Source organism: Typopeltis vanoorti, chromosome 24 (assembly GCF_054136105.1).
Source record: "Typopeltis vanoorti isolate ZY-2024b chromosome 24, IOZ_Tvanoo_1.0, whole genome shotgun sequence".
NCBI classification, from domain to species: Eukaryota; Metazoa; Arthropoda; class Arachnida; order Uropygi; family Thelyphonidae; genus Typopeltis; species Typopeltis vanoorti.
Genome location: NC_143572.1, coordinates 81657971 through 81672671, shown reverse-complemented (window position 1 = coordinate 81672671; position 14701 = coordinate 81657971). Strand labels below are relative to the sequence as shown.

Sequence of the window (14701 nt, the reverse complement as noted above, 5' to 3'; positions counted from 1 at the left end):
CCATTAAGATGGTTTGGACATGTTTATAGAATGAACCCCAGAATACCAAACATAATATTAAATGGTAGAAGGAAGTTCAGCAGAGGAAGACCAAGAACGAAATGGATTGACAACATTAAAGAAAGCACCACTTCAACTCCATAATGACACTTAATAAAAAGACAGCAGCGTGTTAAAATTGGCAAAGATTAGTCTCTGAGGAACTCATCATGCCATGAGCAGAAAAGAAGATAATTTTCTGGTTTTTGTTTTTTTTTTAATCTCCTTAAATATTGGTATTATACTTTTTTTTTTTTTTTTTTTCATTCTACAGGAATCTTTTTTGTTTTTATTATTTGATTGTATATCTAAACTCTGAGTTATAATTTCTTTACCATTTTTAATAATTCATTATTGATATTATTCACACCTGGTGATTTCCACCACTTCGGTTTTTTAATTGCATTTTCAATTTTTATCTCCGTTGTATTTATTTCTTCTTCTTGGTTTGTTTACCTAGTTCTACTTTTATTTCAACTATTTATTTATAAAGTTTTTTAAAATAATTTTCAACATCATCATCAAATTCCCACCATGTACCCTCAAGGGGTGTACAGGATGTGATAGTACTACATGAAAAATTTACATCATTACTAACTTCCTATCTATAGTTTTCCTCTGAATCAGCCTATTACATTATCAGATCTTATACTTCTATTGTCTAAGGCAGCGTTTCTCAACCTTTCTAATACCAAGGACCAGTAAAATGCCTAAAATAATTCTGCAGACCACTAAGTTACAGAGGCATAGCTGGGGCTGGGGAGAGATCCACCTTTGGCAGCACCTTTTTCTGGCATTTATCAAATCTTGCCTTACTGTCTATAAAACAGCAACTGAGTGATGAAATAGACTTCGACAATGTGACGACGATTTTGTGAACAAAAAAGCAAGAAAAATAACATTTTAGAATATTCGAATTAATGTTTTACTTAAAAAATAAAATGAAGATGTATGTAGTATACATACATCTTCAAGGCCCACCTTTCCTAATTGGGTTTTGGTGGCAACAGCTGCAAGACGAACTTCCAGTGGTCATGATCCTCTGCCACCAAGCTCTGGTGTTCTGGTGGGATTCCCAAATGTGTCCATCCAAGGTTTTGGATATAATCTTTCCATTGAGTCCGTGGCTTCCCACCCTCTGGCTTGGCAAAGAGGGCCTGCTGAGGGAGCCTCCCTTGTGGCATTCTGACCAGGTGCCTATACCAACGTAACTGGGATCTCTCAACACGGAGAAGCAGCGGTTGAGTATTGAGGTCTTCCCGAATTGCAGAGCTTCTGACTCTGTCTAGTCTGGTCAGTCCCGGAACCCCTCGAAGGAACCTCATTTCAGCCGCTTGGATTCGTGTCCGCATTCTTTCGGTCATTACCCAACTCCTCATGAATATTCAATAGCTTCTCTATTCAATATTGTCGCACCTTTTCATATGCCTTTTTCAGATTGACAAAACTTAAATACAGATCTTTGTTATATTCCCATGGTTTCTCAACTATTTGTCGTAAAGTGACTATCTGATCCTGAGAGCCTCTATTTGGCTTGAATCCAGCTTTTATTTCACAATTCTTCTCAACCGTTTCTCAAGTATACTTGCATAAATCTTACCGGGAACACTCAGTAGGGAAATACCTCTGTAATTCTCGCATTTGGTTTTATTTCGCTTTTTATATATATCTGTACTATGAGAGCTCGACTCCAATCATCGGGAAAATGTCCCCCTGTCCAGGCCTTCTGAACTAAGCAGTGCAGCCGCTGTAAGACTTTTATACCATTATACTTCAGCATTTCTGGTTGAATATCATCTACTCCTGCTCCTTTTCTACATTTCAAACCTTTGATGGCTATTTCTATTTCAAGTATGTATATGTTAGTCTTGACTGTATGCCTGATGAGTGTTTTTTACCACTGTGCTATCACAGCTTGTTTCATTTAGCAGTTTTTTGAAGTAATTATTCCATACTTTAAGGATATCTTTTTCACTCGTTATCATCTCTAACTCCTTTTACAGCACTCTTTCCTCCACTTCTAAGCTTCTTCAACTTCCTCCAGAATATCTTGCCAACTTCTTGAAGTTTATCTTCTGTTCTTCCCATGACTTTTGTTTAGCTAGTTTTACACAGCATTTAGCTTTCTTACATTTGTCTCTGTATTCTCTAAAAGCACAAGCTGACTTATTTTCCAGGAACCTTTGATTTGCTTTCTTCTTTTCCTTCACTGCCTCTTTAACTTCTTGCGTCCACCATGGAGTTCTGATTTTTCTATGCTTGCACACAACCTCACCACGTGCTTCTCTGGCTGAATCAGTCAGGGTTTTCTTCAATGCCTGCCACTGAATCTCCAAGGTTTGGTTCCTGTTCTCAAACTCTTTCATTTTTTGTTCAATATTCTTTCTGTATTTTAGTGTACAATTCACATCTGAGAGCTGCTCAACTTTTGTTTGTTTTAAAACTTTCTTACATGTTATTGTTTTCAATAAGAAATTCAATTTTATCCTGCTCAAGACTAAATAGTAATTACTTCCAATTTCAAATCCTTTGTACACTCTTGTGTCCTGCGCGAGGGAGAAAACATCACTATCATCAATAAAATAGTCAATGAGACTTTTCTTATTCCTTGCCTCTTCTTTCCATGTGAATTTGTGCACATTTTTATGTTGGAACATGGTGTTAGTAATAAGAAGTCCATGTCCTGAGCATAAATCCAACAGGTATTTGCCATTATTATTAGCTTTGCTCTTTTCTCCAAATTTTCCCAAAATATTTTTGTATGTCTGACAATCATTTCCTACTCTGCTATTTAGATCCCCAACAAGGACCAACTTTTCCTTTTTCAATATGAGTTGCTTTCTCTAAAGCCTCAAAAAATTCCTCCACTTCTACCTTAGTAGAACCTTCTGTGGGATCATAGGCACAAATAAGTCTCATTGTCCAGTTCCCCATTCTGATATTTGCCCACATCACTCTACTTGAGACTGCCTGTCACTCAAGAAGATTAGCCTCATATTTAGTGTTGAGTACTATGGTTACTTCTTCTTTTCCTTGATTGTCATTGCCTGAATATAACATTTCATATTTATTGCTCAGAAAGATCTCACCAGTTTTTGTCTTTTTTGTTTCAGTCACCTCTACTATGTTGATCTGGTACTTATTTAATTCCTCAGCTAGCTCCATTTCTTTGCAATTCAGGCTTTTTGTGTTGATAGTATCGACTTTAACTCTGGTGATGTTGAGTTGGGGTGTGTTTTCAGATTTGTTCCAGTAGCTGACTTTTTGCTGTTCGCACTGGTTCCCTGGCAAGAACAATGGGGACCTTGTTTAGCCAGGCCACGCCTCAGCTGGTATGAAATTTTGTCACATACCATCATTTCGTATTTTGGTTTAAGCCAAATACAATTTGGTCAGCTAAATCCCAAATTGTCAGCTCATCCTCATTCATTCAGTATCCAGGTATATACCCAACAGGGCGCACCATGCAAAGGTGAGGATTCAGCATTAGGTCAGAAGCCCTGGTCAGTTCTCTGCATTCCTTTAAAGGCTATGTGGAGCTATCTTCTCTGTTATACAGCTCTGACCCTTTAACATCCCTAAAATAATTTTCTAATTCTTCTATTTCTACTTTTAATATTGGGATATATTCTGTTTCTTCTTTCTTTTGTGTGTTAATAAATCTCCTCATTTATTTCTGTATACCATAAAAATCATACTCAAGTTCTTTTGTATATGATTCCCAAAATTGATTTTTACTTTCTATTTTCTTTTGATTAACTTCTGTTCTTATTTCCCTTATATTAGTTCCAATTTTCATTTGTTGTTTTCATTTGTAGATATTTTTCTTTCATTAATATTTTTCTTTCTTCATTAAACCATGGAGACCATATTCTTAATTTTTTTTTATTTGTTTATTTTATTTTTACCCCTAATACTTCTGTTGCTATTTCAGTTAATCCTTTCTTTTAGGCTTGCACGGTGATCCGAATGCATTTTTGGAAATTATGGAGACAACTACCGTGTTTGAATAAAAACTTTAGTTTACTATTACTAAAATTTTACAATTCGACCTTTATGTCAAGGTCATCTTCTGGAGCGTACAAATATACACAGGAAACAAGCTATACTACAATCATACTGGTTCGTTAAAGACACTGACTAACCGCTGCCACAATTGTTGGCCTGACCTCTGGTGAAAAAAAAAAAAAAAAAAAAATTATACATCAACGCTAGAGTCCTGTTATTTGTGTTGTCTACTATATACATATATTAACATCATTCCAGCCAGTTGAAGTTGAATGGTTTCTAATAATAGCAGATTGGCTAGAGTCCTGACTTACGTTGAATCTTTCAAATTAGGTTGGCTGAATGTGTGCCATCCAGATCCTTGGAATTTTCATACCATCTTTATTGTTGATATTTGGGTGGTTTATCAGGATTTCGCAGGATTCTTTAAATTTTCTTTCGTACCATGTTTTTGTGCGGTGTAAGGAGCAGGTGCTTTTCCAGTTGATTTATTCTCTAGCATTGATGTATATATATTTTTTTTTTTTTTTTTTTTCCCAACAGAGGTCTGGCCAACAATTGTGGTAGCGGTTAGTCAGTGTCTTTAACGAACCAGTATGATTGTAGTATAGCTTGTTTCCTGTGTATATTTGTACGCTCCAGAAGATGACCTTGACATAAAGGTCGAAACGTCGAATTGTAAAATTTTAGTAATAGTAAACTAAAGTTTTTATTCAAACACGGTAGTTGTCTCCATAATTTCCAAAAATGCACTATTTCAGTTAAATTTGTATTAAATTTTTTTTGCTTATCTTCTACATGTTGTACACTGCTTAGTGAGTTATATTGGAACTTTTGTTTTAATCTATTGTAGTATAATGTTTTTATGCTTTCTTCTTTTAATAATTCCACTTTAAATTTTATTTTACCTATTTCTTGTAAAGTCTTAGTTTACATATTAGCAGGTAATGGTCACTTCAATTTCTGCTGATGTTGACACTGTAATATCTTCTATTTTTGATGGGTGTATTACTTTATTGCATATAATATAATCTATTATTCATTCTTGTTCTCTCATGTTTCTAAATGTTATTTTATGCTGTTTTTTGCTGATAAAATGTATTCTTTATTTTTAACTTTTATTTCCACAGAATTGTATCAGTGTTTCTGGATTATTGTTTCTTCATTAAATCTTTGCATAATTCATTTATTTGTATATATCCTATTCTTGCATTTGTCACCCATTATAATTAATTTTGCATTTGGTTTTATTTCTTGTACTATTTGTTGTGTGTCCTCATAAAAAAGCTTCTGTTTTTCTTTTCTTCCTTCTTCTGGAAGGTGCTGGAGCATATACTGTAGTTATATTCATTTTACCTCTATGTTTTTATCCTGACTAATAATATTAACTATTTATGTATTGCTATTTGTATTCCGGCTTCAGTTCTATTTTTTTTTTTTTTTTTTTTTTTTTTACTCCGCTGTATATGCTTTGTATGTTCATTATTCGATTCGATTTCCTTTTTTTTTTTTTTTTTTTTTTTTGTTTCTGTTATGCTGCATATTTTCATGTTTCTTTGGGTTGTTTCTTGAATAACTTCTTCTTTTCCATTAATTGCTCTTGAATTCCATTTTGCTAGTTTTATTACTGCGTATCATATTTTTTTCCTTTTATGTTTCCCATTGATGTCCAATTTTCCCATCTGATTCATATTTGGCTTGGTTTCTTGAACAATATTGTTTTACGTCCAATGACGGTTTTCCAGTGACCAGATGCCTCCCTCATTAGCAGGGAATATTGATGTAGCCTTCATGCCTAGGCTGGCCCTTCTGAAAGACCATGCTTCCAACATACTTCACCTACATTTCCTGTTCACCTCTGCCACGATGAGGTGTAGGTAGGATTTAGAGAAGTTCATCATTATATAATGTATATTTCCCTATACATGCTCCTAATTTCCTTTGCCTCACACAATTTAAAATAAAAAATTCCAATCCAAAAAAATGGGTACAGAAAAAAATACGTTAAGCAGAAATTCATAAAGTGAGAATTACTTGTATTTTTTTTTTTTTTTACATTTTGTTTTTTATTAAAAAATGTGTACTTGGAAAAATACATATGTTAACCTCCCAACAGGTCAGAACATCTATATACGTCCAGCAAAATCTGGATATGATGCATGCTCTATTGAAAGAACAGGTATAAGAAATGCAATGTGGACGTCATGTTCATTTGAATGTGCGATAAACTCTCATGCTGAAGAGAATTCTTGATTATTGCTGTGGCTCATTTGCCAATAACAAGAATCACGATTTTGTTCATGCTGGTTAACTGGACTTTTACTTATATGGGATACACAAAAAATATAGAAATTATTTTTGTTTTTTCCTTTTATTGCACAAGTTTTAATGCTAGGACAAAATAAGAGAACCTTGCATACTTTATTCACTTGAATATTGCATTACCTTGAAAAAACGAATGTCATTTTGAATTTTATGTGCTAATTTTGTGTAGTCAACTGTACATTTTATTTGTTCTCGAAGAACGTAATTCAAGATAATTATTTGTTGTATTGTATTTTGAAGAAAAAAAGAAAAGAAAATGGGCTGTCGAATTTCTAGCTTATGTTATTTCATTTTTATTAAAAATCAAAATTAGTACATTGTCTGAAGGATGAACTTTGACGACTTCGCTTTATAGATAATAACACGAAAATCTTCAATCATATCAAATGTGAATTGAACATACTGTGAAATGTACATACTGAGGAATGTAGATATTTATGATACATTTACTATGCGTGGTTGTGGCAGCTCGATGAAACAGGGGGGGGGGGGGTTGAATACTTCAAAACAAGCGAAATTTTAATCAATTGCATATGTCTCAGATAATTCCTTCATATACATATATATATTGCTTTCACTCACAAAGGTTATTTTACAACGGTGAAGTAATGGTGTTATTGAAATGAGCACTCTAGAAATAACAATAATGACATTTTGTTTCGTTTTACAACTACAAGTTCATTTGAAATACTACTGAATACAGTTTTGTGATATTTTAAAATTAGCTTTGAAATAAGCATGTAATGCAGTTTAAGGTCTTGTTCATAAAAGCAAAAAGAGTTGTTTTTGACCAGCAGCAGTAGATCTCAATATGTAAACATTAGGACATGGCATGCATATTTTCATACATCGTAGTAGAGCAAGATAAAATAAATAGTAATTATTATTTTTACAGCTATTTTAGTCTGTTCTTGTTTAGGGGTGTCTGTTATTTTAAGAACATTGGCTTTTCACTCAAGAATCCTTAGGGTATTATGCAGGTATTTTAAAGGTATATGCAGACTAATAGAGGAAGGAATTTTGCATACACCTTGTTTGGATGTTAGGATGTCTTCGTTTTCCGTACTTCTGCTGTTAAGCTGTTAAAAGGGGGGGGGGGGGTGTTATGAAAGGTGAGAGGGGGTTTTGAGGCATGGTGGGAAAATTAATTAGAAAACCATTTTTTTTAAATTAAATATATATATATATATATATATATATATAATATTATATTTAAGGGCGCCTTTCTTGGAGAAGGGTTTTATGCGAAAACAGGAGAGGAGGAGAGCGTTAACTGGGTGCGAGCCGTTTCGATCGTGTTATCGTCATCGGAACATTTCGGGATAAGTGTTGGGCAGTATCTGCCTTTGAGGCCCTTGTGTTATCGCTTATTGTTCGGAGTCGTGACCTAATTTTTATGTTGTGGAGCTTCCAACACTCGGAAATTTGGTGCGGGCGGAGGATGTTGATTGATCAACGTCCACCGCCAATTAACTCTATAAAATAATACAAAAACTAAAATAAACTTTGAGTGTCAAAAAATAAATAAATAAAATATAAAAAGGAATATAAAATAATTGTCATTACAGGCAAAAATAATGACCAAGTAAAATCACTCATATCTTCGAGGAATTATCCAAGATGATGGAAGATGCATGCTGAAAATACTAAGAGGAATTAGTATGGCAAAATAAGTATTAAAGAAAAAAATCATTTAATCCAAGTAAACTTAGTGAAGATATGGAGAAAAGAAAACTAACAAATAAATATTGCAAGAAATAAGAGTCGAGTATTGAAGACAGTCATCTTCTGACACACATGAGGAGACAATGAATGGATTATAAACGGGATGGAAAGAGAGAATCCGAGAAAAGAAGAAGAGGACAGCTGAAATACATGTTAGAGGAAGTGTTAACCTTAGGCGGAAGAGGAAAGCCAGAAATAGGGTGATCTGGAGGAATCTCTGTATTTCCACAAGGATTATCCCGTAGAATGATGTAGAGTAGGAAATCCAAAGAAATAAGAACAAAGAATAATCTCAACAGAAGAATGGCTGTTCATGCTAACTACAACTAAATCTCAATTGCTCGTCTAATAATAACTGACACACACACAACCAACTGAATAAAGTGGTATTTTTTAAGAAATTCACCCCCAGATTGAAAAGCTATTTTCAAACTGACCATTATTTTACAGTGTCCATGTGTGCAAGGAATACGTTCATATCTAAATTCATCCTCGGAGTTATTCCTGAGGACATCTTCAGAATATAATATGGCACACATGGCTCTTTGCTTAGTTATTATTTTGTCATGATGCATTTGGCAAACAAAATCAGGTTTGTTAAAACAATCATTTTAAGAGCGATAATACTCTGTTATTTCCAATGAACGTTTTACCGTTGTTTTTGTTTCAACTATTCATTACAAATATTAAATTTCTAGATGAAAATTCATATATTAATTGTGATTAAATGTTAGATAATATTTAGAATATTTTATTTACTAAATGGTTTTAATTTAGCATTAATTACATAATTTTTCTTTACAGATTGTGAATAGTGTTACTGCATGAGACATTTTGTCTACTAATCCATTAAAACCAAGCTGATAAGCATCTATGTGTGAAGACTTAAGTTGTAGAAAGCATTTCATGCTGTATTTCTGAAATAAAAATCAAATAATTCTTAGTAGGTTCCACTTCTAGAAGCATAATGGAAAACCATCAAAATGGGAATGGAATTGATGACACAAATTCAAAACACAATCAGTAATTCTCCTGTAACAGTGAAGATGGCTCAATCAAATTTCCTATTGAAATATCTTAACTAAGATGAAAATCGGGAAAAGTGTTTCGTTTGTTCGTCATCCAAATTGTATTTTTTTTATCAGAATAATCTAAACTGACATCAGAACATGCACATTCAATCGGATAAAAAAATCTATGTGCAAAGTAAGCCACAAATCCTTTAAAAGATCAGAACTCACGAGATGATTCAGAGCAGTCGAACAATAACAGATTGCAGGGATAAACAGTCATGTTAAAAATGTCGGAAACCTTTCATCATTGTGATGACCTAAAAAGCATCAGAAAATGAACGTCGAAGAAGGAAAAACATTCCTTCTGTACGACATATCAGAAGAATTTCTTTTCAGCAAATCTTCAAGAGCATCTGAAAATGCCCTCAGTCAAGAAGCTATTTTCTTATGAAAATTACAGCAAGGCCTTTTACTTGTTTCCACACCTGAAGAGGCACAGGGCTACAGTGAACTGCAATGAAAATCTGTTGATGTGAAATATGCGACGCGGTTTTCGAGTTTATGTTATTTGAAGATATACAAACTTGTGCTTCATGAATCAGAACACTTTCAATTGCGAAAAAATGCAAGATAACATATTGTTTATAGTCCTGTCTTCAAACACAGATAAAACTGGCTCATACTGGGAAACATTTTCACTTTTCTGAATGTAAGAAAGGTTTTCCTATTTTAGTTCTTTTGAGCTGAATTTGAGAAATTGTGAACACTACAAACATTTCCCAATTAAATCAGCCTATATACAGAACCCAAATACAGCTGACCACAAATCATTCTGCAAAGTTCCTAGTGGAGAAAGGCATGTTTCCTGTGATGTGAGCAACAAATCATTTTCCTCAATGGCATTTTTTAAAACATGTTCTTCACATGAATGAGAGGCCAATTTAATCCCAAATATGCTACAAGACATTTGCTCTCTCTCATAGAGTAAAACCTCGAATATTGTTCACTTGCTGGAGAAACCTTTGACCTGTGAAATATGTGATAGTAAAGCCTTTGTTTCACATCAGAGTGGTTCATGAGAAAGAAGCCATTTCAGTGTGAAAAATTTGTAGGAAATCATATCTATAGACAAAACCTTAAAGAGATCTCAGATTTCACACTGAAGAAAACACCTTTTATCTTGTGTAGCTCTACATTCCCTTAAAATGCACCAAGATCTTCATGCACTGACTGAACAAGTTTTTCATGTAAAATTCATGGCAAACAATATTCTCCATCATAAAAACCACATCAAGAGGCATATTACTCATTTACATCCGAAATCTGTTACAAGAAATTCTTCAACTCGTGTCACCTGAGACGTTACGAAAGAGTTCTCAAAGAGAAACCGTTTCCATGTAAAATTGCCTACAAGATTTTCAGACAGACCGAGTGTGATTAGCTGTCTAAGAGTGCATACTTGTGAGAATCTTTCACTTGTCCTATGGTTGCCTAGGTTTTTGGCTATACATTCCCATAAAAGGCATGAAAAGGCACAGTACACATAGCTCCTTTACTTTCAAAATCTGTCACGAAAAATGCCTTGACTCGTTTAACCTGGAAAAACACAAAAGAAGAATTCACACTGGACAAAAACAATTTTCATGCGAAATTTGTAACAAGAGGTTTTCATACGGTTCGAAATTGAAACGTCATCTAAGAGTTCATACTGGTGAGAAACCTTTTCTCTGCGAAATTTGTAACAAGGAGTTTTCATGTAGTTCGAGTCTGAAAAGTCATCTAAGAGCACATATTGGTGAGAAACCTTTTGTATGCAAAATTTGCAACAAGAAATTTTCAGTCAGTTCAGACCTCAAGAAACATCTAAGAGTTCATACTGGTGAGAAACCTTTTCTATGTGAAATTTGCAACAAGAGATTTTCAATTAGTTCGAATCTGAGACGTCATCTAAGAGTGCATACTGGTGAGAAACCTTTTCTATGTGAAATTTGCAACAAGAGATTTTCAATTAGTTCGAATCTGAAAAGTCATCGAAGAGTGCATACTGGTGAGAAACCTTTTCTATGTGAAATTTGCAACAAGGAATTTTCAGTTAGTTCGAATCTGAAAAGTCATCTAAGAGTGCATACCGGTGAGAAACCTTTTTTATGCGAAATTTGCAACAAGAGGTTTCCAAACAGTTCGAGTCTAAAAATACATCTAAGAGTTCATACTGTTGTGAAACCTTTCTTATGCGAAATTTGCAACAAGTTGTTTCCATACAGTTCGAAACTAGAAAGTCATCTAAGAGTGCATACTGGTGAGAAACCTTTTTTTTGCGAAATTTGCAGCAAGGAGTTTTCATATAATTGGAATCTGAAAAGGCATCTAACAGTGCATGCTGGGGAGAAACCTTTTCAATGCGAAATATGCAACAAGAAATGTTCATACAGTTCGGACCTCAAGACACATCTAAGAGTTCATACTGGTGAGAAACCTTTTCTTTGCGAACTTTGCAACAAGAGGTTTCCAAACAATTCGAGTCTGAAAAGTCATCTAAGAGTGCATACTGGTGAGAAACCTTTTGTATGCAAAATTTGCAAAAAGAGGTTTTCACACATTTCGAGTCTGAAAATGCATCTCAGAGTTCATACTGGTGAGAAATCTTTTTTATGCGAAATTTGAAACATGTTTTCTTGCAGTTCGAATCTGGAACATCATATAAGAGTTCATACTGGTCAGAAACCTTTTCTATGCGAAATTTTCAACAAGAAGTTTTCAGATAGTTCGAGTCTGAAAAGTCATCTAAGAGTGCATTCTGGTGAGAAACCTTTTCTTGGCGAAATTTGCAACAATAGTTTTCACTCAGTTCGAATATCAAAAGTCATCAAAGAATGAATACTGGTGAGAAACCTTTTTTATGCGAAATATGCAACAAGAAGTTTTCAAACAGTTGGGATCTGAAAACATCTAAGAGTTCGTAGCGGTGAGAATCCTTTTCTATGCGAAATTTGCAACAAGAAATGTTCAGTTAGTTCGAATCTGAAGATATTTAGGAGTGCATTCTTGTGAGAATCCTTTTCTGTGTGAAATTTGCAGGATGAAGTTTTCAGACATTTCGAGTCTGAAAAGACATCTAAGAGTGTATACTGCTGAAAAATCTTTTCTATGCAAAATTTGCAAGAGGTTTTCAAACGGTTGTGATCTGAAAACACCTCTAAGAGTGCACACTGGTAAGAAACCTTTTCTATGTGAAATTTACCATAAGAAATTTTCAGTCAGTTCGAGTCTAAAAAGACATCTAAGAGTTCATACTGGTTAGAAACCTTTCTATGCGAAATTTGCAGCAAGGCATTTTCAAACAGTTGGGATCTGAAAACACATTAAGAGTGCATACTGGTCAGAATCCTTTTTCTATGCGAAATTTGAAACTCGGAGTTTTCAGACAGTTCGAATCTGAAAAGTTTAAGAGTGCACTGGTGAGAATCCCCTCACTTCTCCCATCAGTTGCTCTAGGTTTTCAGCTAGAGATTCCCTAAAAGCACCAAAACCCTACCATCGAATTGATGAAAAGCTTTACATGTAAAATATGTGGCAAAGGATTTTCTGAATCAAGTTATCTTAATGGCACACCAAAGATTGCTCCTTTATATGCGGAGTGTGTCAATAGAAAATCCTCGACTCGTTTAATGTGAAAAGACTCAAAAGAGTTCAAACCAGAGAAACATTTTCCATTCGAAAATTCCAACAAGAGGTTTTCAGACAGTTCAAATCTGGAAAAACAACTAAGAGTTCATACAGGTGAGAAACCTTTTCTATGCGAAATTTGCAGCAAGAAGTTTTCAGACAGTTCGAGCTTGAAAAGACATCTACGAGTGCATACTGGTGGAAAACCTTTCACTTTTCCCATGTGCAGTTCTACGTTTTCGGCTTTGCAGACCCTAAAAAAGCACCAAAAATGCTATCATCTCAATAAAAACAATTTTTCCTTGTAAGATGTTGGAAACGATTTTCTCAATAATGCTTCTTAAAAACCACATGAAAAGGATCAGCACAAATTATTCCTTGACATTCAAAATCTGTCAGAAGAAATTTGTCGACTCGTCTCACCTGAAATGACACGAAAATTTTCACACCCAAGAGAAACTTTTTTCGTGTGAAATTTACAACTAGAGGTTTTTGGACAGTTCGAGTCTGAAAAGACATCAAAGAATACATACTGATGGAAACCGTTTCACTTATATCCAAAGTGCCTGAAAACATTCTCGTTTAAGTAACATTTGGTGTTCCACTGAAGAATTCAACATAGCTAATGAGTGGTCTTTGATATGTACAATTATACAATTCCTTTTATCTAAGTCGTTTCTTTTAAGCTTAATTTAAAGTATTCCTTGTGAATAGGTTTATTTTTTCCCCGAAAATAACTAATACCTTGGTGAGTAGCACTCCTTTTACTAGTGACACTTGAGTTTTAAAAATATCATACGTTGATTGAAGGAAAATTCATCATAAATTTATGAAAACAGTGCCAGCTGTATTGGTTTTAATATTGCAAAAATTGAACTCTTGTAGACATTGTTAATTCTATGTGTTGAATAAAGATGAGGTATTGGGAACCCACTGAAAACTAGCAGGGATTTTCAAATCAATTCAAGAGTTCCCTATTTTTTTTTTTTTTTTTGCTTAATTTTTGCTACTAATTTGGAAATAAACTTCTCTTGAAGGAATGGATACACTGTTTCCCTGACTGACTACCTGCGATTTCTTCGATCGGTTACTCGTATGTTTATTTAAATCGATGGCTTCGCACTTGACGATGAAAAGAGAACAAAGTGCTGTTTCAAAGAAGTGTTTGAAGAGTTTATTTTTTCGTACGAGCACTAGGAAGATGAAAAATATTTCAGATCACTCTGATTATATTTTTCTGTGAGAATTCTCGGGTGAATTTTCTACATGCTAACGTCTAGTAACCATGACAAGTTCACATGTATAAAGACCGCCAGACTACTAAAGAACACAAAAGTAATGAAAGTTGGGAAACAGCAGCAGCTAGTATATATGGCAGTACTCAACTTCAGTATATGAGTTTTAGATTTTTTCATGGTAAATATCAAATATGACTTTTTCAGTGATTTTTTAAATGAATAAAAGTTTAGTTAATTAGCTTTATTATTTTCATTATTATTATTATTATTTTATTTAGTGTGAAATAAGAATTGTATTCATCTGGTTTGCAGAAAATTTATTATGCATATATAATGTGATTACAAATTGTATTTACCAAGCAATTTCTGGTGAGGTGGTTCACTTTATGACGTTTAATAAAATGCAGTTATTTTTGTGAAGTTGTGAGAATATTTTAATAAAATAATTGCTTCTAACAAATACTCATTTTAATGTATAAGCTTTTTAAAAAATTATAATAAATAGCTTTCGGGTATGACAATTTCTCCAGGGATATTGAAATTCCATTCTAAAGAAGCAAATTAGTTCAAGAAATCATGCAAACTGTCGATTCTCTAATTCCAAATAAGACCTGTATTTCCTCCTCGACTTTTTCTGGATTGGGTCACTACCCAGACCGGTTTCAATCTTTTTTGAGCTCTCCTCAG

At 34.0% G+C, this 14701-nt stretch overlaps 1 protein-coding gene across 1 annotated transcript in view; it reads left to right on the top strand.

Annotated features, from left to right (window-relative positions):
- Positions 1-14434, top strand: part of LOC150093465 (uncharacterized) — a 57673-nt gene extending 43239 nt beyond the window's left edge. The window contains exon 2 of the mRNA XM_090413626.1: positions 10577-14434. Within this exon, the coding sequence (XP_090269752.1) occupies positions 10577-11774 (1198 nt within the window). The 3' untranslated portion in view covers positions 11775-14434. The remainder of the gene's footprint in view (positions 1-10576) is intronic.
- Positions 14435-14701: the final 267 nt, after the last annotated feature.